The sequence below is a fragment of the Rhinolophus hipposideros genome, assembly GCF_964194185.1.
Source record: "Rhinolophus hipposideros genome assembly, chromosome: 13".
Classification (NCBI taxonomy): domain Eukaryota; kingdom Metazoa; phylum Chordata; class Mammalia; order Chiroptera; family Rhinolophidae; genus Rhinolophus; species Rhinolophus hipposideros.
The window spans coordinates 3,497,352-3,523,490 of record NC_138059.1 but is presented as its reverse complement, the minus strand read 5'-3'; the positions used below and the strand labels follow the sequence as shown (position 1 = coordinate 3,523,490).

General features: G+C 48.7%; 1 protein-coding gene across 4 annotated transcripts in view; it reads right to left on the bottom strand.

Annotated features, from left to right (window-relative positions):
* Positions 1–26,139, bottom strand: part of FAM135B (family with sequence similarity 135 member B) — a 184,939-nt gene that overhangs the window by 23,515 nt on the left and 135,285 nt on the right. For 3 of the 4 annotated variants that reach the window (XM_081071184.1, XM_081071186.1, XM_081071187.1), the window contains 3 exons: positions 8,116–8,272; positions 5,979–6,028; positions 185–340 (listed from right to left, as the gene is read on the bottom strand). In XM_081071184.1, the coding sequence (XP_080927310.1) occupies positions 185–340; positions 5,979–6,028; positions 8,116–8,272 (363 nt within the window). The remainder of the gene's footprint in view (positions 1–184; positions 341–5,978; positions 6,029–8,115; positions 8,273–26,139) is intronic. The other variant, XM_081071185.1, reaches the window with a different exon arrangement.

The following is a 26,139-nucleotide window of genomic DNA, read 5'->3' as shown; positions in this document are numbered from 1 at the left end:
GGAGAGCCAGGGTTTGAGAGGCGAAGGAAGCTCATAAAGTCTCAGTTGCACATTCATGGCGGAGTCAGGTCTATAGCCGCCAACCCCAGTTTGTATTCTGCCCAGGGAACTAACAACCGCTGAGAAGCTTCCTCGAGAGCCCACTGGCTTGTGATTAGAGCATTCACACCCCGGGACGCCTTACCCGCAAAGTGTGGTGCTCGTGTGTGAGGTAAGAGGTCACTTGGGAGTGCAGAGTCACCGTGTCCAGGAACTGGGTCCACAGAGCCATGAGGTGGGAGGCGAGCCAGGCGAGGTCCTTACTTATCTGCTCGGCTATCTTCTCTGGATGGTTCAGCATCTGGGGAGGCAGAACGGTGGCAGTCAAGGCCCCCCACTCCATGAAGCTACTGCGGCCATCTTCCTGACTTCTTAACTGACTCCTCTGTTTTGAATGATGGTCTCTGTCCTTTGTCTGGACTCGACTGTCTATGCCATTACTTCCTGAAGTTGGTACTCGGTAACCATTATAGCTTCCACCATTCCTATTTACTATCAGGTATGTTATAGATGCTCCCTATCGAATCCCTATAATTACCAACTGTGGTAGAGTTATTGTAATCATTTCACAGACCAATTCCATGAGAGTCGAGGGATTCAATAGCAGGGCCCCGCTGACACAGAGCTAGGACTCAACCACAGGACGGTCTAACCACAAAGCCACAGCACCACACAGCCTCCTCATAATAGACATTGTCAGAACATCTCCTGGGAAAAGAATCTTTAAAGCTCACAGAACCGAAGTGCTTAGTGATTTCCACAGGGTAGTGCTGACAGCACCACCACCCTCTTCCCCCATCATTCCAAATTTCTTACGGAGGATCCCAGGTTGCCTTAACTAATACTTGAAGGAGCCAGCGTAGCGAGAGCCAGAAGCCTTAGCGAGAACCTTGGGGTAGCTTCAGTTGAACTAGGAGAGCCATCTGCTTGGCGGTAACGTTACTTCTGGAGAAATGAGAAAAGAAATCACGTCTTTGAGGAGAGGCAGGGAGCCAGCTGCCGAGGCCTGACACGGACTCCTTCACTATTTATTATGGGAACAAAAGCTTCACTATTTATCCAACAAGTGTTTGGTGTGTGTTTTCCACGACCCAGGCACATGTTTAGAATAAATGGGAACAGAGAGATGAAGAGGGGAGGGTTTCTGCCTTCAGGGAGCCTCCTTCAGTGGAGGAGACAGGATGGTGGGTTAACAAGTCTGAGCGGTGGGACCTCTCTGCCATGGGTGCTACAGCAGGACCACACACCCATAGTCATTTCAAACCCTGTCTCTGCCCCCTTCTCTGTACCGTGCCTCAATTTCTTCATAAGCAAAATGAGTATGCAAAGCAAATAAACGCTTAAGGGGTATAATCACATATAGGGAGATTAAGTCCAATGCCCATTGAAACATTACAAGTCTATGTGGCTATTCTTGGACTAAAGGCTGATGCTGGATGAAGACATACTAGGTGGAGTGAGGCCTCTAAAAGCAAGACAAGGAAGGAAGGAGGAAGTTAGCACACAGTAGGGCTCTTTAATTGCTGGGTATTGTCACTTTAGAGTTAATGACTAGCTTCCAGACACATCATTCAGCTCTAGCGTCTCTGAGCTGCTTCTCCCAAGAAGGAAGATCAGTGTCTGATGGCTATACAAGCTACAAGACCCCAAAACGAGAGGACCGCCCTTACTTCCTTCTGATAGAAATGTTACTTCTAGCACTGGCTCTGCCGGGAGGCAGCGATCAAACAGGGACTGTCCTCTCTCGGTGCAGTCCTATAATCCATAGCTAAGGGTGTTTAGATGTAGAAAAGATGTGACTGACGGTGGGGGCGGGGGTCACGGTCAGTCACTGGACAACCTCCAGGCTTGAGTGAGGCGTTCAGATGGACGAGCAGTAGCCTGCCTTTAAGATTCACCCACCAGTTATCCACACTAATGAGCGTCAAGTTCTGTCATCAACACTCGGCACCACTGTGCCCCTGACGCTGTTCCCTGCCTGCCCTCTGGCTACCTTCTCTCTGGCCGGTGCACACCCATTGCCCAGCCTCACTAACCTGCCTCCCGTGCTGGAACACCCAGCTGGTTCCATGCAGCAGGCCCCTGATTGGGCTACACGTGCTCCTTGGCACGCCTTCTCCTCTCATCTTCCCATCTCCTTTCTCCCTGTCTTCACCACTTTGGACTTGTCTCTTCTCCACCAGGTAACTATTTCAGGGGACAATACAGTCCCCCTTGTTTCTGATGATCCCTTTGAAACTTCTACTGTGCCCCCTGCTACGTGTTTACACACATCTAAGACTAACCTCGCTGACCTTGTACAGTCTGCTTGACCTTGTGCAGACCACACTCATGGCACCACTAACCATACGTAGCTTGCTTCACTTCCAACATCCCTCCTTTGCTTGCATTTTGAGCTTTAGCCTTCTCCGTAGTCCTACCACCTGCACAGTAGTTGATGGATAGTGGAATTCGATAACTCCAGTGAATAAATTGGTGACTGTGCATCAATGAGAGGAACCCCGTGTTTCTATAACTGGACTTTTCCTTACTAGGCTTCTTCTTCTGTCACCCACAGCAGTCCCCCTCCCACATCACATGACTTCTGAGCTCAGCCACCAGAGTGAAAAGGAGGAAAAGAAAAAGCAACGCATTACATGTGTCTCTGTGAGAACTATTCTCCCCCCGAACCCCACCGCCAGTTGATTATAAAAATAGCTCCAGATAAGGTTAAGGAAGCTTCTCGTTAAATGCCAAGAAGACTTTCCAACTCTCATGGATGTCTGAGCCGGTGCCATTACAGAGGATGGGAGTGCAGGGGTTTCTCTGGCAAGACCAAGTAGGGGCCCTCCATGCTGACAAGGGGATTTGGGCCCAATGCCGACTGGAAGGGCGCTCTCTTGTGGATTTCCCGAGTGTAGCTACTCTTCCACCTGGGGTCCAGAAGTACCAGGTGTACCACTTCTCCTGGGAACGTGTTAGAAATGCAGAATCTCCTGACCCATCCCACGCCAAATCAGAAGGTACATCTCTTCCAGGTCCCCAGGTGATTCATATGCACATTGAAGTTTGAGCAATTCTAAAAGGAGAGCGAGAAATGGATGCTTCTCAAAGGGGCTGCCTCCAGCAGAGTTCTGTTGCTTGCTCCCTGGGGACCTGGGAGGGCTCTCTATCTAATCAAAGCTGTGACTCGCCCTCTAGACTTCATGGTGAAAAGTGACAGTGCCAGGCACTGCAGCTGGCCAGGGAGGAAGAGGTCTCAGCGATCACAGGGCCAGTCAGTGTCTAAAGCTTTCGCTTCCTCGACTAGGAAACAGGGCCAATGAAACCTACATCTTCAGATCAAAACAAGGATTTGGTGAGAAGGCATGTGACATCCTTATCAATGCGATCATTCTCTTGAACCACCTCAAAATGATGCTTTCGGGCTTAAATAAAATAGTTTTACAAAACCCTCTGGCAAGGAGATTAGCAAAAAGGTAAACAAGAGAAGCAAAAACCAGGCTGCCCCAATTGGTAGCCAGTGACTTATTTATAGCATTTCCTGCCAGGACGGTGTGGCTCCAGGAAAGACCATCCAACAATGTGGATCTCCCAGAAATCTAAGGGGGCAAACAGGAGAGAATTTTCTGCATGATAGGAAGTCCTATATTTCTATATTTTTAAAGAAAATGGTCCACTGCTTTCTGGTAGATACTCAGCATGTGTTGAAGCTGTTTGCTGTGTGAATGGACGTGGTTGAGTGTATTAAAATGTTTCCTTCCACTGTGGAGAACACACCTGGCCATTTCCTGATCAGGCCCCGCGGCAGCAGGGATCCCATCTCCTGTTCCAACACACCATTCCAGCCTGCTCCCCACAACCGGCTTCACAGGCTCTGAGCTGCAGCCATAGTGGACCAGGAACGCCCCTGGTGCCGTCACCACATCCGTCCATGCTTGTCCCAGGCTCTGCACGGCTGCCCCCTCCCTGCGTCCGGCACTCCCACTCTGTCATGTCCCTGTCCCCTACAGCCCTGTCTTACGCTCCTTGGCCTAGCCCTTTCCCCACTGGCAGCTTCTGCCTGCTGTGTGAACAATCTGTTTCACCGGCGGCTTCTGGTCCTGGAAAGGTCTCTGCCATCATTGCATTACCAACAAAACACAGTGGCTGGCACATAGTACGTGCTTAATAAACGTTTATAAGATTCACATGGAGTAAAGATAGATACACATTGGTGCATTACTGTAGAGCTCTACGTTTGCAAATTGTCTTAAGTCACCTGAAACCCTTTCCACCCCCATCCCATCCATCGCTGAGATGGACGTGTTCGCAGCCCTTTGTGTGTGTGTGTGGTTGGCCACTGGGTGGTGATGGCCCACCTCTAAGAGCTCCTTGGGCTGTGAGCGCACCTTCTAGGGGTGTTGGGAAGGGAGCTGTTTCTTCCACTCCAAGCACCAGGCCAGCCTTTCGGCAAACCATGGAGTAGGCTGATGCCCATCCCACTCTCCTTTCTCTCCCTGTCACCCAACCACATCCCTGCAGCACTCAGCTCATTTGGTTGCTTTGGGCCAAATGAAGCCTGGGCATCACTATCACTGCAAACCGGGGGCGGTGTCCCTGCAGCTGGGGGCCCGGAGCCAAAGGAGGAAGTTCACCTGTTGGCCCCTCATGAGGTGTATCTGACAGACCCACTGGCTGCCTGAGTTCTCACCTGGATGAGTGCGGGGACCAGATACAGCCACACTGCAATGGCTCCCTGGTGGCCTCGGGCCCGCAGCTCAGTGGTTCAGGGGCTGTCAGGAAGCCACATTCCTTCGTGTCTACTTGTGGCTAAATGAGTGGGAACATGTCCGTGCCTCCCCTGCACGTGCAGGGCTGCTGGGAGGACAGTGATGGCGAGTGGGGGCAGGGAGCCCGATCCAGGCAGCGGAAGGTGGCATTGTCATTGCTTTACTGTCAATGTCATTAGCTGCATTGCCTGCCTACAGACACGCTCTCTTTCCCTCATTTTCCCACACAGCCGCCACTGAGCCTCTCACCCTCCTTCTTCATGGCCCCCTGTGACCTGGGTGTCAGTCCAAGGTTTGTGGGGTATGCAGGTCTCTTCACCGTGAGCTCAGGCTCGCCCCAGAGCCTCAGTCCCCCCACTGCCCCCTTTTCAGGAGCCCTGCACCCGCGCCTCTGCCTCCAGCTCCACGCCTGGATGCCCTGGCACAAGAGACAGGTTCCTTCATTCCCCCCAGGCTTAACGCCAATGCAGCCTCCTCTCTGGGGTCCACCAGCAACTGTCACCTCACACAGAGTCAGCGACACGTGCTGCTGGGGTCCCACGCCCACCAGTGACTGTGCCCAGATCTGCAGCCCCACCTCCTGTGAGGCCCATCGGGGTGGGGCTGTGTGCCGGGCGCAGGGCTCATAAGGGCCTCTGTTCACCTAGGAAACCAGCCAGCATGATAGGGTGTGAAAGTGCCCCAGAGACTGTCGGTGACGGCAAGATGCACTTGCCCAGCACTTACTAAGCGTGCATTCCTAATACACGCTTGATGAATTTGGGACAAACGCTCAGTTCTGTTTTCACCTCAGCACTGTCGTTGAAGCCAGGCTCCTGCCATGTCACTCATCTGAGCACAAGTTCAAGGCCTGTGTCACCCCCAGTGAGAAGCACACAGTTGGCAGGCGATCAAAGCCTGGTCAATGGATGTGTGATGGGCAAACAAGCAAATGGGGCGTGAGCTCCAGGGCACAGAGGCCTGTTACCCTGGTTAGGTTTTCCAAAATATCTAGCACAGAGCTGGCACACAATGGGCGTCCAGGAGACACACAATGACTTAGGGAAAAGCCATAGAAGAGCATTGCTTCAACCTAGAGTAAGGGTACAAGTCTTGTCTTTCCCCTGTGATTTCTGTATCAAGCAGGTGGCCACACTGGGCCTGTATGACTACTGCCATTCCGACTTCAGGAGCCGGTTCTCTGATTACCTGGAGCTCTGAGCACAGCTGAGACAGCGTTTCTTCAACAGCAAGGGACTCTAGGGGGAAAAAAACACAACAACATGCCATTAAATGGACACACACTGAAACGCAGCAGTTGCTTGCTGATGGCATGAGAAAAGCATGGGTGCCAAGCTGGCCCTGAAATCACAGAAAGAAACACAAGTCCTGAGAATGCCCCTTCTCTCTGTCCTAACTGCCCATGGGGGTCGGGCTATAGGAGGAGATGCCCGATTTGGAGCCACGTGACTTCACACTCCATAAATATCACTAAAGACTCTGGGTGCAGTCCCAAGTGATTCCACATTCTTTTGTGCCTTTGCACACACAGATGCACTCACACACACGTGTGTGCGCATGACCCATGTGTGAGTGACATGGATTTGTATCCCCATCGCACAGATGAATGGACGGCAGTCCAGAGAAGAAGAGTGGCAGAGCTCAGCCTACTGCCCAGCCCTGCAGACTCTGATATTAATGATTATCAGAACCTTCCATACCATCTACCGAAAGGGGACCCTGCGAGCCCACCGTCTCACCAGCAGGAACCAGTGGACTCTCGCCATTTGGGATTTAATAGTCACTGTTTTGCCTGTGTTTGAACCCTGCTCTAGCTGTGTGGGCCCATGGTCCGTGGTGTGCACTTGGCTAAGGCGTGGGTTCTAATTAAAGCAGCATTGTGCAGGTGAGTGGGGGGCAATCCTTGATGAGCACACACCTATCCTCCCGGCAGCTGTCCTCAGGTCTGTGAACCCCACCAGGCATAACGGACTTTTGTCATACTTGTCCCAGCTGTGTCCCTGGTGTCTGGCACAGGGGAGGTGCGCAGTAAAAATATGATAGTGAATGAATGAACCAAAGCAACTCAGTTCCTTTGGATAAAAAGCAGTTAAAACAGAAGTCACTTGCGACTGCACAATCTCCACTTTCCCTGTGAGCTGTGTGAACTGGCTCTGGTTCTGTGTGTGTCTTTACTGTATGCAGAGCATTTGAATCTGCAAAAGAAATCAACCCTATGACTGTGTGATTCAAAGGGTAGCGCCTGCCTTCACGAGGATGTTAGAGCTGACAAAGCTAATTGGCAAGATGGCACCAGAATTCAATTCATCAACAACCAGCACCTACCCCTTTACCTACCCGCCGGGCACTAGGGATGAGGACCTAAGGGGCTCTGCTCTCAAAGACCCCAAGTCTAGTGGGGAAGAGAAACATGCAAATGAATCTTTGCTACCTGATGTGTTCCATGTAATAATGGACAATGGACAAGGTCATGGGCACTGCCAGGGCCAAGTGAGGACTCTGCTTCAGCAGGTGAGGTCTAGGGGTACAGGAAGAGAAGCTAAGGTACCCAGCAAGATTCTGTTGTTAACCTTGAATGCCAGGCTAAGGACCTGGCCTCTGTTCGAGAGTGCAAAGGGGCCTCATTAGAGGACTTGGAGCAGAACTTTGACCCATCACCTGCCATAAACGAGGGTGGCATGAAATAGAGACCCTGCCCTGGGTGTCCATGCAGGACCTCTGCACTCCTGTCATGGTTCTGGACACATTGCTGTGTGCCCCTGAGCAGTCATTCCACCTCTCTGAGCTTCAGTCCCACCATGTGCCAATCAGGAGGGATTCGGGTCCAAGGGTCTCCATGATGTGTGATGATGTACAAGAAACCATTCATCCCCGAAAAACCAAATGCGATGGCTAGTAAGAGGTCTCTATAATCATCCAGGTTACAAAGTATACACGTACTGATTTCTTACGATTGCTTTATACTCTTGTAAGTTGCAGTCCTGTAACTGCAGCCGAATTAAGATAAGGCTATAAACTAGCATCTTCCCTTAGGAAGCAACTTAACATTATGTTCCAGTAGTACCAGGTATGCAGCAGGTGTTCAGTAAATGCTTGGTAGATGAATGAATGAATGAATGAATGCTCCTTGAGTTGCTTCTGTGCTTTCTTCTGGCATTTTCACGTCTAAGATTCTCTCCTGCTCAAATGATGTCGGGTACAGGAAAACCGACCGGAAACGGGGCTTGTCACTGTGATGTTTACAAAATCACGCCTACGGCTCGTGAGCCAGCCCAAAAGAGGCAGGTGGGCTGTGGGATGAGCGCGTCCCCCGCCGGCCTCTTACCCAGCTCCATGTGTGGCAGCTCCGGGACGTCCCTCATGATGAGCAGGAAGTAGGCGCGGAGTCCCCGGTAGGCGTGTAGCAGCAGGAAGCACAGCTCCCGGTGACACTTGTAAGCATGCTGCATGCAGTGCTCCGAGGGCGCATAGAAACTCCCCTGCTGGGGACAGAAAGGAAAAGCTGAGGGTGTCACACGTGGGTCCTGAGGAAGAGCAGGAAGTGGCTCGTGATTCCAGGGAGAGACAGAGCGTGAGGCTCTTCCCTGGCCCTCTGCACAGAAAAACACTAAAATCTGCCAAGCCTTTGCCTATCGTGTGCAAATTAAAATAATAGCAGCAGTAACAATAAGAGCAATAATAACAAGAGTCATGGTAATAATAGGTGATGAGGAAGTCACTGGCATTAATGTCCTATGGGAGCAGACTGCCTCAGAAGTGTCACATGGCCCAGGGTGCTCAGCACCAAGGGGCAAACAAGGAGGGTCGGTCAGTGTTGGGTAGCGGGTGAGAACAGACCACTGGATTTCAATTAGCATTTTGGAAAGTCATGGGCGTATCAGCAGCAAGAGAGGTTTCCACTCCTCAGAGATTTTCTGCTCATAGCAGTTTTGTATGATGGGTTCTAAATAGGAATTAAAAAAAAAATTCTTGGTTGAAAAAATAAAATTTGAAAACCACTGGACTGAACTAATGCGCCTTGAGTGTTCAACAATCGTGGTCCAGAAGACAGGCACACATTGTGTGGCTGAAAACCAGACCCCAACAATCCTGGGGTGTGTTTTCATCCCTGGTTCCTAAATAGTCATTCGTGATTCCTAAATACGATCTTGTTTCTTCCCTGTTAATAAGCCTGTATTAACAGCAATTTTTAAAAGATGCTTTTTTGATTCAGCTTGCTCCAGAATCACTGCACGGTAAATTTTACGGACTTCCGTTCTGTGGGGCAAAACAACAGAATGCCCTGAAAATCCAGTGGACTTGCAATTATAGGACTAGCATGGGGTCAAGTCCAGCCTTTGCTCCTCACCACATCCAGCACCTTGGACAGAGACTGACCTGCCCTCATGGGGCCGCGGTGAGGATAACACTTTCCAGAATGCCCAACACACACAACTCATTAGTCTTAGGATTACTATCAGTAGGAATGCCACGTGACTTCTTCCACTGATGTGCTTAGGTGACGGCGTTTTCTTTAGTCCACTGGTCGATGCCTCCATCACCAAGAGATTCTGACCTACTTAGACCTTTTCAAGAGTAATAACTCATTAATAATTAGATAAGTGGATATATTAACTCTGAAACATTCATGATCTTCCTCTACGTTACCTAATGCCTATAATGCATTTTGGGTAAATACGTATATTGTTGCTACTGATCTATTTGGCTTGACAGAACTATATTTTCATTTTAGAAGTATTATGACCGGGAGTCCTGTTGGATTTCTTTCCAACAAGAATTCCAGCAAGTCATAGGGTCGGTCTAATCCATGCATCATCTTGGTTCTAATTGCTCTATATTTGGTACTTCTTGTGTGCTAAACACTTGAGCTCTAGAGATTAACATACTCTGCCCTCCTCTCCCCCACACAGAGGAAAATATTCTTTACTTGGAGGAACGATGGACACAAGCCCATCATTGGAGGAAAATGTGGTGTCATGTTAGAAGAAACCTTAGGATGCTATGGATGTGTGATGGCGTGTGGGGAGAGAAGGCTTCCTGGAAGCGGTGATGTGGCACTTGAATGGTCAGGAAGGGATGAAGGGAGGGCATGCTGAGCACAGAAACCATTGTAAACAAGACACAAAGTGAAAAGTGAATAAAGTGCAGGGAAGTATAATCAGTGGGATGAAGCTAAGGTGAATGAGTCCAGGGGACAAAGGCAGGCGATGACACTAGACAGACAGACACACGTCTCATCGTGGATGGTCTGACATATCATACTCATCACGAATCAATTCCCGGGCACCCAGATACACACAGGAAATGTACAAAGCATGTGCCAGTGAGTCTGTAAAAGACGGGTGGGAAGGCACGCGTTGAGCTCTCCTCTGATTCCAGCAGCTCACTAGTCCTCACATCTGGTCCTCCAATCCTTCAGAGAAGTTGAACTCTGTGATGGAAACTTACAAAGAGGATTGAGCCCTGAGAGGTTGAGTAAATCGTTCTTGGTCCCATAATTACTCAGAGACAAGTCCAGAATTCCAGAACAGCAGTCTTGCTCTCTTGCCCAACAAGATACGGTTCTGAATTCACCAGCACCAAAGTTTCCTCAACAGAGGGCAGGGCAGTGACCATAGGGATAGTGAAAACAGAGGGAGTACAGTGAAATGGCCATCAGGTAAAACGGATTAATTATGCAGTTGTGTGAAGGGTCATGCAATTATCACTCTCATCCCAAGAGGCCAGCTCCAAGGTCACAAATGCAGACGTAGAAGTGAGCTGTCACTCTCAGTGCCATGGGACGCCGTGACTGTTGTCACTGGCCTTCCTTTGGAAACTGGAGAGGTTCGCTATGGTATCTGCAAGGTGTAAAATTCTATGCTTTTGTGATTTTAATTATGAAAGGTATTGAATCCTTTCAGCTGACACTGGGGCAGGCATAGAGTCAGCGTCCATAATTACTCTCCAAGAGTGTGCGTTCTGAAGTCTCGTGAATTTGGTCCTTGTCTCTCCCCCTAGAATGGCTGGTGGACTTTCAATACACAGCCCATTCTGCAGGGCACCTGGAAAGGAGACCAGTGCAGACCAGCATTGAAAACAGAGTCTGTGTTCTCCTAACATACTAAGACCCATGTGACTCGTCGCGAATCTCTTTATCTGGGATTCACAGAGCACCCCAAATCACGTCCAGGTGTGAGGCAGAGGAGAAAGAGTGCTTTTCTTGTCTGAGTCATATGATCAGTATAGGGCACAGTTGGGACGTAAGTGAGCTGTGCCTGATCCCAGAGCCCACATTCCTAATCGCGACCAATTCTGCCCCTGGCAGAGGATACTCAGGGCTCTCTCTTGGCCCCACAGAAAACAGAGTAGACTATTCTAAGAGATAATTAAGGAAGTGGGAGGTCACTGCATTGAAACTGTCATATTGGAATGTTTAGTTCTATATGAAACCAGCTCAGAGTACGCCTGGTATTTATTGGCATCATAGCAATGGCAGAACCAAAGTAAGAGTATTCACATACTAAATCCTCATTCACTAGAGCTCTTAATTCCACTCTCTGACGTATATGTCATTCTTAACCTCATTTTTTTTTTTATGGGCGAAGAGAGAAAAAGAGTGGTGACTCTCTTAGACTGAGTATCAAGAAGGGAGCCTTTCCTACAAATAATACTTTTCAAAATTAATAGACCAAAAATCATGTGAACACATTTTAAGTAAAAATGGGATTATGTTGATGACCGTTTTGCAATCGAATACTGCTGTGCAGTTTTAGTAGCTGCATTTGCCTTAGGGTTCAAGACGAACATGGTAAACATATGACCAGCAAAGTGCTCATATTCATATTTGTAACTGAGGCCGGACCATCAGTCTTATTTTGAATGCTGGCCTGCATTCCCTGGCTGCTTATTGTTCGGTAAGATACACCGAGTGTCTTCTGTCGTATGCCTGTGATCATTTATTACCTCACCTCTAGAATAGGAATCATCATAACAATTACCTCCAAGCACTCTGGTGGCAAATAACTACACAGGTAAGGGAAGAAAGGTGCTTAGAAAAGTATCTGGGAAAGAATGGGCACCTGACAAAGACTTGATGTTTGTATTACGGGAACAGAGAAGAGGGGCGTGTAAGGCAGATGGCAGGTGTGGGAGAAGAGATGACAGAGTCCAAAAATGCACAGGACAGGTCACAGGGCCCAGCAGGGAGACAGATGACCCTGGCCACCAGGCTGGCAGCCGCCCTGTACAAACACTGCCTTCCTTTCCTCGGAGCTGAAGAGATGGAGGCAGAGAAACAGGAAGGAAGGGAGAACCGTGTTGCAATCAAATACTGCTGTGCAGTTTCAGCAGCTGCATTTGCCTTAGGATTCAAGACGAACATGGTAAAAGTATGACCAGCAAAGTGCTTGTATTTATATTTGTAATTGAGGCCGGTCCATAAGTCTTGTTTTGAATGCTGGCCTGCATTCACTGACTACCATGTCTCTGCAGTTTTCCAAGCGCAGGTGTCCCCCTGGCCTTGCGCTTGCCAGTCTTGTAGAAGAGCATTCAAACGCACAAACAGGCCATTTCACAGTTGTGTCTGGTAACAAGAACTCTGCAGATGGTGGATTCTTTAACTCCGGTGACGGGATACAATACCTCTGCCCAGTGCAGAAAAGATTTGACACTCCACGTTTGAAAATGCTGAATCTATCTATTCAAACATTTAGCGTGTCGGCACTTTCATTTTCTAGTATTTTTACTTCCATTTGTTCTTCATTAAACGGCAGTCCCCAAACTGTATGCACTGCGCAGCAATTCTGTGAGCAGTTGGCAAATTGGATTCTTAATATTTAATTTAATTGAGAACATTACACAACTCAAACCGAACAAGCAATTTACTTGTCAGATCATCATAAAACCCTAAACACTTTGTTGGTGAACGTCTTTATTTTCCCAGCGTAATGTGAAGGAAAGCTCTAGTTTAAAGAAAAACATTACTACTCTCCAATTCAATCAGATGTACATATGCTTCTTAAAATTTACCAAGGAGCTGCTACGTCAGATATTTTAAAAACAGGAGAAATTGTGTATTGTGTGAAACAGGCATTCACTCCACTGTCAGGGTATTTTTAGATTCAAACACTGCTTTGCAAATCACAAACTCTGATATGATAGGCAGGAAACGTGACTTTGCAGGGCGCCCTCCACACAGGAAAACACTGAGTCTATTTATTAAAAATAATTTTGAAATAAGATACCACCTACCCTGTAAGGTTAGTGACAGGAGTGAATTACATAATAAATCCTGTAGGAATTAAGTGAGTCATATGGTCACTCCATAAATAGTGGCGACGCTGAATAAAGTGATACTAATTATTACACTCATTACTAGAGTTCATTCTGTAATTTTTATCGATAGCAGTACAGTGTTCCTAGAATACCGCCTCCTTTCTCCTCACCATAGATCCCACTCGCTGAGTTATAGGGAGGCAGGTAGATGGAGGAACAGGAGAGGACAGTTAGATTCTGTGCGTCATTTTCAATCGGACGGAATTCCTTTTTGCTTTACTTGATGTCTTTAATTCCTTACGAGTCGGCTCTCTAATCCGACAGAAACGTCTTTGGGGGGGTAGGAATTTAGCTTGTTGAGATTCAAATATTGAGGAAGTTTCATCTCCCTGGCAAAATGCTGTTTGTAGGTTTAAGCAAGAGAAGGGTGAATGCAAGAGGTGGAGAGCAATGGAGTGGACTGCGAGGCCGTGGAAAGGGGAGAAGGTCCGATAAAGTGACTTAGAGAGAAGCAATACGTTCCCCTGGGCTGCAAGCCACTTAGAAGTCAGCACTGAGCAGGTACCACAAAGAACAGGGGATGGTGGGCGTGAGCACCTCGGGAGCCCCGCACGTCATGGCTGGAAGTCTGCTCTCAACCTGCACGTCACAGCAGCTTTCCTTGTGCACCCATGGCTTACTCACGGAAGCCTCTCTGCTCCAGAGAGCGAAGCCTGGCCACCCTCCCCGTGCTTTCTACTCGCCCTGGCTCATCTCCCCAATACCAGCTTTCTCTGTCCCTGAAAGCAGCCTCGCATCCTCACCTGTTTGCCCCTGTACTCTGCTGTCACCTTACTACATCCTGTCACAGAAGGCCAGGACATTGCCCCATGCTGTTCCTCAGCAGAGACCCTCGTACATGAGAGTTTTTCTTCCCTTGGGAACTGCTCTAGCATCCCCTCTACTCAAATGTCCCGTTTAGTAAGACGTCTCCACTGAGGCAAGAGGAACTTCTTTCAAGAGGAGTTTTGGATATTTTTAACCGTAATTACGATTAGTAGTATTACAAAGAGCCATGTTTTAGGATCAAAGAGAATACACTTATATAAAATGCTTAGCACGGTGTCTATCTAAGTCATTAAGGCATACATTTATTCAAGAATCATTTATTGGGTTTTGTTTCTGGGCTGGGCACTAAGCAGAGTGCTGTTAGTTAATACAAAAGGCTTATTGGTACATGATTGCGGGATTCAGCGCCTTGGTGGTCTAGCGTGTGAAGCAGCCCACAGATGAACGGTTTTGGTTCAGGGAAGAGCTATGATCAGAGCTGCTGCAGCACAAAGAAAAGCATCTGTATAGTTCTTGGGCCAGTCAAGACACATACCTGGTGAAAAATGGCCCTGTTATTTAAAAGAAATCGCCCAACGGAAACAGGAGGAAGAAAATTCCAGGCCCATCTGAGAAGGCACAAGAAAAGGAACACCTTTCGCAGAAGTCAAAAATAAAATAGATGTGATTTGGGCATAGCGCTCACGAGGGAAGAAGTTGAGGACGACTTTAGATTTAGAGGCAGGAGGCAGGAAGACGACCTCTCTTGACTGTCATGACAATGAATTTAAGGGTCGTCATCTCGAACTAACCTAGGTGACACAGATGGGAGAAGACAGCGTCAGAAGACAAGAGGTAAGCTTTGAAACTGTGCATTGTCCAGGGAAGACAGAAGGAGAACCGACTCCAGGTGGTGAGCACACAATGCAATATACAGATGACGTGTTAGAGAATTGTACACCTAAAACCTATATAATTTTATTAACCAATGCCACCCCAACAAATGCAATTTAAAAAAAGAGAAGCAATTAAGCAGCAGAAGAGGGAGGAGAGGCATAAACACAACGATATTTAAATAGAGTTTGAAGGAATCGGTCAATGGATGGTGAGGGAAGCGAAGAGAGAGGTCACGAGACGCCCAGACATCCCTCTCGCTCAAATAAGCAGAAAAAAGGTTTGGGGCCCAGGAAGGGGGACCCCAGCTGATTAGATCTGATGGAGTCCAATAGCTTGGATTAAAATCCCAGCACCATTATTCACAAGCCACCAGATTATGGATAGGACTTATCTCTCTATGCCTCCATTTTCTTATCTACAAAATGAGGGAACTACTCAGCTTCTTCCCAGGATGCTAGTGAAAAGCAAATCAGATAATGTGTGCAACGACTGCAGACAGGGGCTGGAAAAGAGTAAAGGCTCAATATGTTTCAGCCAATGATTTTATGTTAATCAAGTATGGCGTCTGATGTGAAATTTTGCCACGGGACCACACCCCTGTGCGTCTCTGCGAATCCACAGCCATGACCAGTGGACACATGCTATGTAGCAAACGGGACTCTAAACTTGGAGTCTTAAATCCGGCATCCGACATTTACCAGGTGGACAAGCCTGGGCAAGTCACTTCTGCTCTCTGGGCCTCGGGCTCCTCATCTATGTATGACAGGGGAGTTACACATATTAAATGATAGAACTGGGCAAAGGGGCTTTGGGACCGAGAGAGCACAATGGAACTCAAGGGTCAGGTCGCCGTTACTCAAACACCAGTGGTGACTCTCAAAAAGGGCAACTAAGGCACCTTAGGCTCTCTGCTCCCCTCACCCTGCCCCTCACCCACAAAAGGCTCAGATCCAAGGTTAGCGTTTTCCCCGAAGCCTCCAGCAGACATTCTGGCAGCCATGGGAAAGCATCAGTTCCGCTGAGAATTCTCTTGGGAAAGAGAATGAGATCAATACGGAACAGGATTCTCTGTGCTACCCAGAGAAGATGGTGAAGGTCAGTGAGGAATGAGGTTCATTTCCAATTATAAATACTGGAGCAGTTGACGTGAAAGATTCTGCAGACGAGAAGCCTGTCGGTACCTGGAGCAGTCTGAAGACGAGATGCCAAGACGGTTTCATTGGCCTACTTCAGGAACAAGCAGTCCAGTAGAGTGGGGACAGAGCGTTGCTTTTTCCAATAAAAATATAAATGACCACAACAAAACCGTCTATGCAGTTATCCGCAATGTGCTAACTGGGTTGGTGAAAGAAACAAGGATGTATCTAATCAATTCAGGGATAGGATCTTCCAGAATCCCTTTGAGTAACATATTGAGTGCCCACTGCTCACACACATGCAAGGATCTCAGCATGAAGGAAGACATGTCTGCTTCCAAGGTCCTGTCATTCTAGGAGGGAAGATGGACATTTCCCTAGCAGAATGGACAACCATTTCCAGCGAGATGGGAATTGCACAAAGGGGGAAAGTGAGAACAGCGAGGGTTCATAACCAGTCTGGGTTGTCAGATAAAGCCTCCTTGGTTAAGTGACATGTATTGTGGACCCTGAAAGATGGACCAGGAGAAAACTAAAAAAAAAAAAACAAAAAATATCTCTCTGATGAGCTGCTTTTCTCACTCAGTTGACACGTAAACACTCAGTTGCCTGGTGTATGTGTGAACAAGACAGCACCGGAAAAACACAGCTGTTTCTATGCTGAGCTAAACAGCCAGTGATGGAGCAGACGCTGGCAACTGAGGACCAGCTCCTAAATTCTGATTCACTCACGGGAACCTTTGACTGTCGGATGCTACAATAAGCACTTTCCCACAACAGAAGTCATGTCTTTGGAAGAGAGCAGCAGTGCTGAACATTTTATAATTGGGGGACACGGAGGCATGAGACCACACAACTCACAGGCTGCAGAGCTTACTTAGGCCCTTGCCGATGGCGTCTACCAGCCTCTTCCGTCCCAGCTGTGCGAACTTCGACAGAGAACACCACCTCTCTGTGCCTCAGTTTCCTGATGCTACCGAGGTTACAATAAGGGTGGCGTCACAGTCGATGTGCTGAGATGGCCTGTGAGCTTTGATTATTATCAACATCGTTATCAACACCATCACCAGCTCGCAGCCCCTGACAAACATGCCCCTTGAGGTCAAGAATCTGGAACATGTATCCTCAGTCTACATTTATAGAAATGGGAACTGGATGGGAAAACGTGCTTTATGGCTACAATTAGCTGTCTACTGCCAGACACTCTTGTCTCACAACAAAATGGTAAAGTTGAAAGAGCTCGTAGCTTAAGAGTTGGAAGCACGGATTTTAGAATTCCAACATTCTCCTCCATAAAAGGGGGACGCACGCTTCGCCTCCGGCCTACCCCACGAGGTTCCCCATTTGTCCCCTCATCATACCTTTACACGGTGGTGGGCAGGTCCACCCACAGCCAAGAGACTGGGTCCGGCAGTGTCCAGGGAAGACACGGCCTCGTGCAGGGTGTGTGTAGTGATGGGGATAAAACAGAAAAGGTAAGAGGTAGAACGTCGCTATGGAAGAGCCATGGGGCAAAGACAAGAAAATCAAGGGGCTCTGCTACACGGGCTTTTACATTCCGGGGATTCTCGTTTCTAGAACACAAATGGTCTCTCTCTTCCAAACAGCAGCAAGGCTATCCTTAGAGACATACTTAGCCTCCATGCCTTCCCACTAAGTACAGCTCACAGACTCCAACGGGTGCACATTGAGTGTTTGCAGGAACGTGATAACTGAGATTACTTCCAAGTATGAGAGCAATGAGGTTCTGGGGGAAAACAAAACTGGATCCGGGCGAATGCAGTTCTTGAGTTAACCAAACTTTTTTCTTGGTGCACATGCGCAAAAATAATAATGATTCTACTTCTCTTACTTCTAATTGTAACTGTACAAAAAAGTAACGGGACAAATAAGCACAGCAGAAGGAAAAGAGAAGAGAGCTACCATTAATTCAGTACTGACCGTGGGCCCGTCACACTAAATACATCAACCAGGAGAACAACCCATGGGGCTGTCCTTATGTTCTTCTCAGAGCCTTAGTTTCCTCATCTGTGGAATGGGTCTCATACTTAGAAAGGCTCATAGACGTTAGCAGACTCAGACGAGACCATGTTAGTAAAAACCTGAACTCTGTGTACAATGCAGAGTAGTTGCTCAGTAAATACCTGCCTCCTTTCTTTTTTCTGGGCACTGGATTTCTAGCCTGCTAAGATCCCGTTCACTGACCTGCATCCTACGTGCGTGTGCATACACGAACACACACACACACGCACACACACACACACACATACACAATGCCCGTTCAGACTCAGCAACACAGCCAAGACACGGATTACCAGACACTGGCAATATGCCCTTCGAAAAATTAAGTTGAACCAAAGCAGAACATGAAACCATTTCTAAACCCCCAACAACAAACATAAGTTGCAATGCGCCGAACACATTGCCGGCGATGACAAATATCACCTGCGTAGGTACCGAGCTACCCCGACGTGCGTTCCACGGGGCAACGCCATTAATAATCACCCAGCTGAACAGGAGGTATTTGGTCTCCATGGAAACAGAAGGCGATATTACACCACTGTTCTTTGATGGATCTTTCATTATTTCAATATTTGTACAGTGCTTTTTCAAGACGATAGAAACTATCAAATATGTCCAATTACGCATAACATTGGGGGCAGAAAGCATGGGGCTTGGAAGATTCCTTTGGTCCTGCTCATTATTTAGGGAGAAAAGAAGGGGACACCGATCAGGAGAATGGCTTATATTTAGGGGGAAGAATCACCATATTAGCTCTCCTGCAATTTCTAGAACCGCTAACCTGCCCCTGGCGGCTTCATCACAAAGGTGACACAGTGTCCTGCTTGTACGATGGCGAGTATCGCTGTGACTTTACTGACCAGGGGAAGGAAACCGAGTCTCACACGTTCACTGACTTATACTCAAGGACAAAAGCTAGTAAATGGCAGAGTCCAACTTAAACATGAGTTTCTTGACTCCAAGGCCAGGGAGATGCTAAGAGCCAGGAAATAAACGTGTTCTCTTCAGTGACTCACACGAACTCTTTAATGACTCAGTGAATAGTTACACTCAAATTATGGTTTGTATTTTCTCAGTTGGGGCAATTATGAGGGAGCATTTCTGCCATATTTAGCAGAAAGGGACATTCTGTACAAGGTCCAGGTGACGGGGAGGCAGTGGGCTGGACAGGGCCTGGCAGTGTGGGGGATTGCTGTTGGGAACAAGTGGTCCTGCCATGTGCAGATGGCAAGGTGAGGCACACAGCGGGCAGACAGAGCCCAACGACGCTCTACCCACGAGGTCCTCTGCAGCTTACCACTGGTGTGAGTGGGGGCAAGTCAGTTCACCTGCCCGAGACTCAGTTTCCTTGTGTCCAAAATACAGGTGATGATGGTAAGCTCAGAAGGTTACCGTGGCCACTAAACACAATAAAGCAGAGACAGCATCAGGGGCCACAGGGCGACAGCTATTTACCTGGGGCCCACCCCTGGGCACCTGTTGGTCTGGAACTGCACAGTGAGGAATAGTTCCTGCCCCCCCACACTTGCAGTCTAGGACCCCCAAGTCTAGTAAGAGACTGGCTAGCAAACAAGCAAGGATGAGGAAATACAAAGGTTCAATGATAGGAGTGAATGAAGAGCTATTTGGGGCCCGAGCCTGGGGTCAGAGGAGGAGGTGGGGGCTGGAAGGCTTTGGGAGGAAAGAATGCAGAAGGGACGAAACCTAGTAGGCTATGCAGAAGCACACGTACCAGAGCTTCTGCTGTCTTCCCATAGCCGGGATGCTGCTGAGCTGGGACTCGATGTCACGTACTTTATGCACGTGTCATCTCCAGCTCAGAGAGGTGACGAGCGCAGGGACTCAGGGGACAGATCCTGGCTTTGAACCCACGTGTGTCTAACTCCAAAGTCTGTACCTTTGGCTCCCTTCCAGGAGTCGTCAACCAGAGGATATATCAGAATCCCCTGGGGGAGATTTCTAGAATAACGTTGTCTAAACCTCATTCTGGCTCGGCAGAATCAGAATGTCCAGGAGCAGGGCTCAGATATGCATGATATTAAAAAAAAAAAAAAAAAATCTCCCCGGGAGAGTCTGATGTACACTCCTGGCTAATGGCGATTGCACTGTCCCAAACTGCAGGGGCAGCCCGGGAAAGGCTCTCCCTGCCCGTGGCCTACCTAATGTCCAAAGGTAGAGATGGGAGAGGGCACCTGACATGGCCCCATTAGGAAGGGAAAACCCTGGGAGACGCAGAGCAGACCCAAGGCTACAGAGACCCAGAAGTTCCTCTGGGCAGACAGAGAGAAGGCCCTCCAGCTGGGAGTGGGCAAGGCTTCGGGACTGGGCCCAAGTCTGCCACTCGTCAGAACTCCTGAGTCCACCGACTTGGGTCCTTGCATCAAATGGCCTCTGGGTCTGCCTTCTGGGAGGCTGAGGTGGGCAGTGGGCAGCAGGGTCGTTGGGGACCCACAGCAGCCAAAGCCTGTTTCTTGCTCTGTAGAACAGAAGGCCCATGCGCTGAGATTCGTCTCAAACCATCAAACAGTTTTGTACTCCAAGCTTGCGGCTTCTTCTGTGTACTTTTCTTTAAAACTTAGTAGGTGATTGATCTCCTTGTTTCTGGAATGGGCTCTTAAATCTGTTTCATTTCTTTGATTTTCTGCCTCTGGGTCTCTCTACGTAAAGACTAGTATAAACTAGATGGAAGCTGAGTTGGAACTTTCTGCATTGATATACACGGGAGAGTCGGGACATTAATCTGACTTTTGCCCAGAATTACTCTCACTTTATCTGACTCAGAAGTTTCCCTGGGCTCTGACACTCAAAGTTTTTTTGTTGTGTTTTGTTCTATCAGTAATCTTAATGTTTGTGTTCAAAAAGAAATAGGCTTTTCCAACTCTGCCAGTCCCCCATTCCTGCACAGACTTTGTCCCTCCGTCCCTTTGCCTGTCTGAAAGCTTTATTTTTCTGAGGCCACCTGTTTCTTGTGACACCTCACCTAACACAGCCACGAGTGCAGACACAGCGTTACTGCTGCATTTCCCAACCACTTCCCCAGAGCAATGGTTCTCTCTGGGGCAATCTGGCCTCCCAGGGGACATCTGGCAATGTCTGGAGACATTTCTGATTGTCACAGCGGAGCAGGAGGTGCTACTGGCATCTAATGGCATCTAATGGGCAGAGGCCAGGGACGCAGCTAAAGGTCCTGCAATGCACGGGCCAGTGCCCCCCGCAAAGAATGACCCAGCCCCAAATGCCAGAAGTGCTGAGGCTAAGTGCCCTGCCCAGAGGCACAGCAGGCCTGTGACCTGCCTTCCAAGTTCTCAGAGGTGGCGCTTTCCCAAAGGTGCAGCCACTGTAACGTGGATCCTCAGATGCCCCTCTGTCGGTACCAAAGTCCCCATTTCTAGATGCCTGACCTAAAATGCAAGGTCAGTGCTATGCATTTTAGGGTTTTGTGGCGTTGGCCCGTTGAAAAGCACTATTTTCTCTTAATTAATACTAAGTGCTGTAACAAACAACCCCTAACCCTCCGTTACTGAACATGATTATTCTCTTTTTGTTTTGTTTTTGCAACGTCTGATACAGGCCCGCGGACCCGTTGTGTGGGTCTCCTGCAAAAAGTACCTCGAGATACAGGCTCTTTTGTTTGGAGCGCCTGCCATGCGAAACACACAGCTTCTCAGACCACCACGGAAAGGAAAGGGACATCTATGGGCTGGAACGCTGGCCTCTCGCTAACTTGACAACCAGCATTTGCGCTGGTCAAAGCGCTCGAGAAACCATGTCCCAGAGGCTTCCTCTCCCCTCACGTGTGTTAGGAACATGCGGCGGACCCAGTCCCATCACAGTTACAGCCACAATCAGTCCTACACTCTATCTCCGACCCCCCAAAACACCTAACCCACCGCATTCTCAGGCTGCCTCCTTCTCTGCACCGGTCACTGGCACGTGACTTTCCTTATGAGGCCACTTTTCGTGAATAACAAATTATCGCCCTAGAACGACTGACTGCACGTGGGATTGGAGACCAGCCACGCGGCGTGGAGATGTGGATGAAGGAGATTCGTGTGACAATGGCAGCACCAGCTTTGGTTTCCGGAGCCCCAGCTCCCTGCCAGGCACTGTCGGAGTGCCGGGGACTCTTCCCAGGCTGGCTAGTCCCTGAGACTCAGCCTGTCACCCTCCACACAGTCTGCGGGGACCTGCAGGGCTGGGCTCCCACCGACCTGAGCAGCCTCCCTCACCCTCTTGCTCACTAGTTCCAGCCCTACCGGCTGCAGCACCCTCTACACTCCAGTTTTTCCCACCTCAGGGGCTTGACCAAAGCAGCCCCTTAGCGCAAACGCTGCTCCTCCTCCAGGGCCGCTGTGGGGTGCCTTTGTGCTATTGAGAAGGAGGTTTCCCTCCTAAGCAGCTGAACTGGGGGAAAGGAGCCCTCTTCTCGGTGGACACAACCCTATGAATGCACAGCTTGGCAAGTGGGGAGTGGGCAGGACTCCAGCCCCAAGTCACGGGCTCCACCAGGCATCTTCATGTAGCACACGACATACACAACCATCCACGGCACCTCTATTTCCCCCTCCCCCTGCCTGGCTACCTCTCAGCCTTCACGTCACACCTTGAATTCCCCTTGCTCAGGCACGCTCCCCTGTACCGCGGACCAGGTCCGTTTCCCCATGCTAGCAACTTCTCTGCAGTCATGACAATATTATTAAGCAAGCACTCGTGTGTTTTCTCTCTCCTTTCCTCCCCAACAACAAGAAACACGGACGTCTTGCTACTAGCGAAAATCCCAGCGTCTAGGAGGCCGAGCAGGTTAGATATACTATGAATGTCTGTCCAATGCAGAGTCAAACAGAGACGAGGAATGCACTTCCAGCTTAAGCACTGACATCTGGCTCTCAAGCTGATGCATTCTGTCCCCGGCCACACTCCTTCTCTTGGCAACATTACCCACTGCTGGCTCCTGAGCGAGTGAGAGAGACGCATCTCATCACAGGTACTGTGGCAGGCCGGCGGGGTGTTAGACAACATGGAACCCTGACAAGACCCGTGCAGGCAACAAGAGATGACTAGATGAAGCTCTGATCTGTTTCAGCATCCTCATGACACGTCATGCCATCCATAAGGAGAGCAGAGGCAGGTAAATGGCACGGAGCTCTGGACTCGGTCAGCTCACTCCCAGGGTCCCTCAATCCTTTTTCTGCTTAAAACTCGGCCTCAGCCTCCCCACATGACATCTCCCATTATGTCTTGAAAATTTGACTGGGAGCAAGGTTCTGGAGGCAGGTAGGGGGAATAAAGGCAACTTTCACGAATGAAAAGGGTGGTGCGTCAGTAAACACTACTGTGGACTTCTGCATGACAAGCCCCTGGTTCACTGACTTCTACTCTGATTTAGAAATGACCTTCAATGGAATTCAAAAGCAGACTGAGGGGTGCTTCATCTCCCCAAAGCCCATCAGAGCCTGCACACCATATAGCGACTTGTTTTATTTTGCAGGAATTTTGTACATCAGATAATCATGTAAACGAGAACATCTTTATTTAATTTAATGGAGCAAGAGAACACTGCTCGTCTTAATTCTCGAAATACTGGAAGTCATTCCATATATATGTATATATATTCTTTTTATTACAAAATATGTTTTTCTTTAAATAACTACTGTTTTTCTGGTAACTTCTGATACTTCCTAGTTAATCTTAAAGCATATCATTCACAGATTTCAAGTAGCTGTTCTCCTGTGAGCAGCTATCTCATCCACATACAAATGGGTGTGTTGCACACTCTGTGTGCAGGTGTCGGGTGGATGAAGTGAGTTGGGACAAAGCATAGGGACCAGATAGCTAATTCTAAATTTGCACCTGCCCACCATGGGGAAGTTATCCGGGTTCTCTGGGTTCTGATTTCTCACATCTATAATCAGGAAACAACAACGAGAAGTAATCAGGATTGTTCCCAGAGCCAAATTATGATTTGTGTGGGTCCCTGGCAGTTTTTAGCCATTAACAAAAACAAAGACTTAATATTCTATCCGTATGATTACACTGATAAGAAGATGAATCCAGATTGGATTATATCCCATATTAGTTCTGATTTTAAAAGAAATTAAAACATTCTGTTGGCTTCTAAAAGTACCGCGATCTCTAGGTACTGGACCTCATACGTCTGATGGCTAAGTCAGCTGTGGTCAGTAAATAAATGAACGACACACTGACGCCCCTGCCCAAGGAGGCAGAGCTGTGAAGACGAGACGAGTGCTAAAGGCTGCATCTCTCCACCAGGCGGCCATCTCCACCCCCGAACGGTGGAGCAACCCCACTTATTCCAGTGAGAAGAAAGGGGGTGTGCAGTGTCGCTGGAGGGAGATGGGGCTTCTCCTGATTGTGAGTAACTTGATTCCTGACATTCAGTGAAAGTCTTGTCAGACCCTGGGCATTTATTTAGTGTGATGGTTAATTTTACGGATCAATTTGGCCAGGCCGTGGTACCCAGATATTTAGTCAACCATTATTCTAGACATTTCTGCGAAGGTATGTTTTAGAGGAGATTAACACTCAAGTCATTAGACTTTGAGGCAAGCAGGTTGCCCTCCATAATATGGGTGGGCCTCATCCAATCAGTTGAAGGCCTGGATAGAAAAAGACTGACCATCCCCCATTCCCCCAAGAAAGAGAAATTTGATCATTCAGGAGGAAGACTGTTTTTGGACTCAAACTGTAACTCTTTTTTGGGTCTCCAGTCTGCTGGCCTAACGTGTAGATTTTGAATTTGCCAGCTTCCACCATCATGAGACAATGCCTTAAAATAAATCACTCTCTCTGCTATGTGTGTGTACACATGCTATTGATTCTGTTTCTCTGGAGAATCTGGACTAACACATCAAGCATGATGCTTCAAGTGTCCCTATTGTACCAGGCACTGTCAAGGATGTCACAGTCAAAACAGCAGAGAAAGGGCTCAAAGAGGCCTCCGGGATGATCTCATCCAATCCTCTTTCTCCACTGTGGTTGACTGAGACCCAGAGAGGGCAAGTGTCTGACTCCAGGTCACACAGCAGGTCGATGCTGAAACCGAGAACAGCACCACAGACCCTTCATTTGGTGTCCTGCCCACAGGGCTGCACTGGGGCTCTTGGAGTAACATTATGTGGATAAACTGAAAGAAACATAATACCAGCAGAGGGTTTTATTGAGCACTTTATGCTAGGCTATACGCTCAAAGCTTTTATATGCTTATTTCATTTAATCTCCTCGGCCACCAGGAAGGCAGGCATTAGTATCCCTTGTGATAGATAAGCCAGGAGTCAGAGAGGAAAAATAGCTCCCCCAGGGTGAAGCCGCTGGCTTGTGATGGGGACGCACAGCTTGCTCCCACTCTGAATCTGAAGCGCTAGCTGCCTGGGGTGCAGCAGGGCAGAGAGGGCGACAGGGTGAGAGGGGCCTGGCTAATGGCAAAGGGACAAGGCATGCCATGTCCACCCTCTCCTCCCCATGATTTGCCGTGCCAGTCAGCTCACGTTGCTATGAAACTCTAGTTCTGCAAATGCCTCTCATTCTGAAGGGAACACCTGTTCTGTAATCCGCCAGCCAAGGCTGTGCTCTGTGTGGCTCCAATGTCATTTGCTAATGCAGCAGGCTTCTCGGGGGTTTGGATGGACAGCCCCAGGGGAGGCAGGGGAAGGGGGTTCCGTTTTCTGCTTGGCAGCCCTGGCCTGGTGGGCAGGTGGGGGCGGGAGCACAGCACGGAGCTGCAGAATTGGATGGGGCCCAGATGCGAGATGCACAGGACAGAATCAGGTCCCCAAAATAACCCAGTGGGCTGAGCTCTGCGAGCAGGTTCACTGCTGAGCACCCACAAATAAGCTCCTTCATCTGACTCTTGTAAAAGACAAGGATGTCTTCTTTGACACACATCTCCAAAAATAGCCAAGGGGAAAAAAAACACTGTACTGTTATCACATGCCTGCTATGTGTCTATTTCTGGCCTGTTTTTACGCATATTAACTCCTGAAAGCCTCTCTAAAACACAGGTGCGATCCCATTTTCGAGTTGAGGAACCTGAGCTTCCACAGGGGTGAATAAGTTCCCAGAGTCACATAGTATCGAGCATAGCAGGTGCCTAAGACCAGAATTTTCTCCCTCCCCCATCACAACAGTCTCCCAGGTGGAATTCTGCCGGGTTCCTGCTCAGCCTGCACAGGAGATAGCAGAATCAGATGAGCGACAGGATCTACAATGGGTCC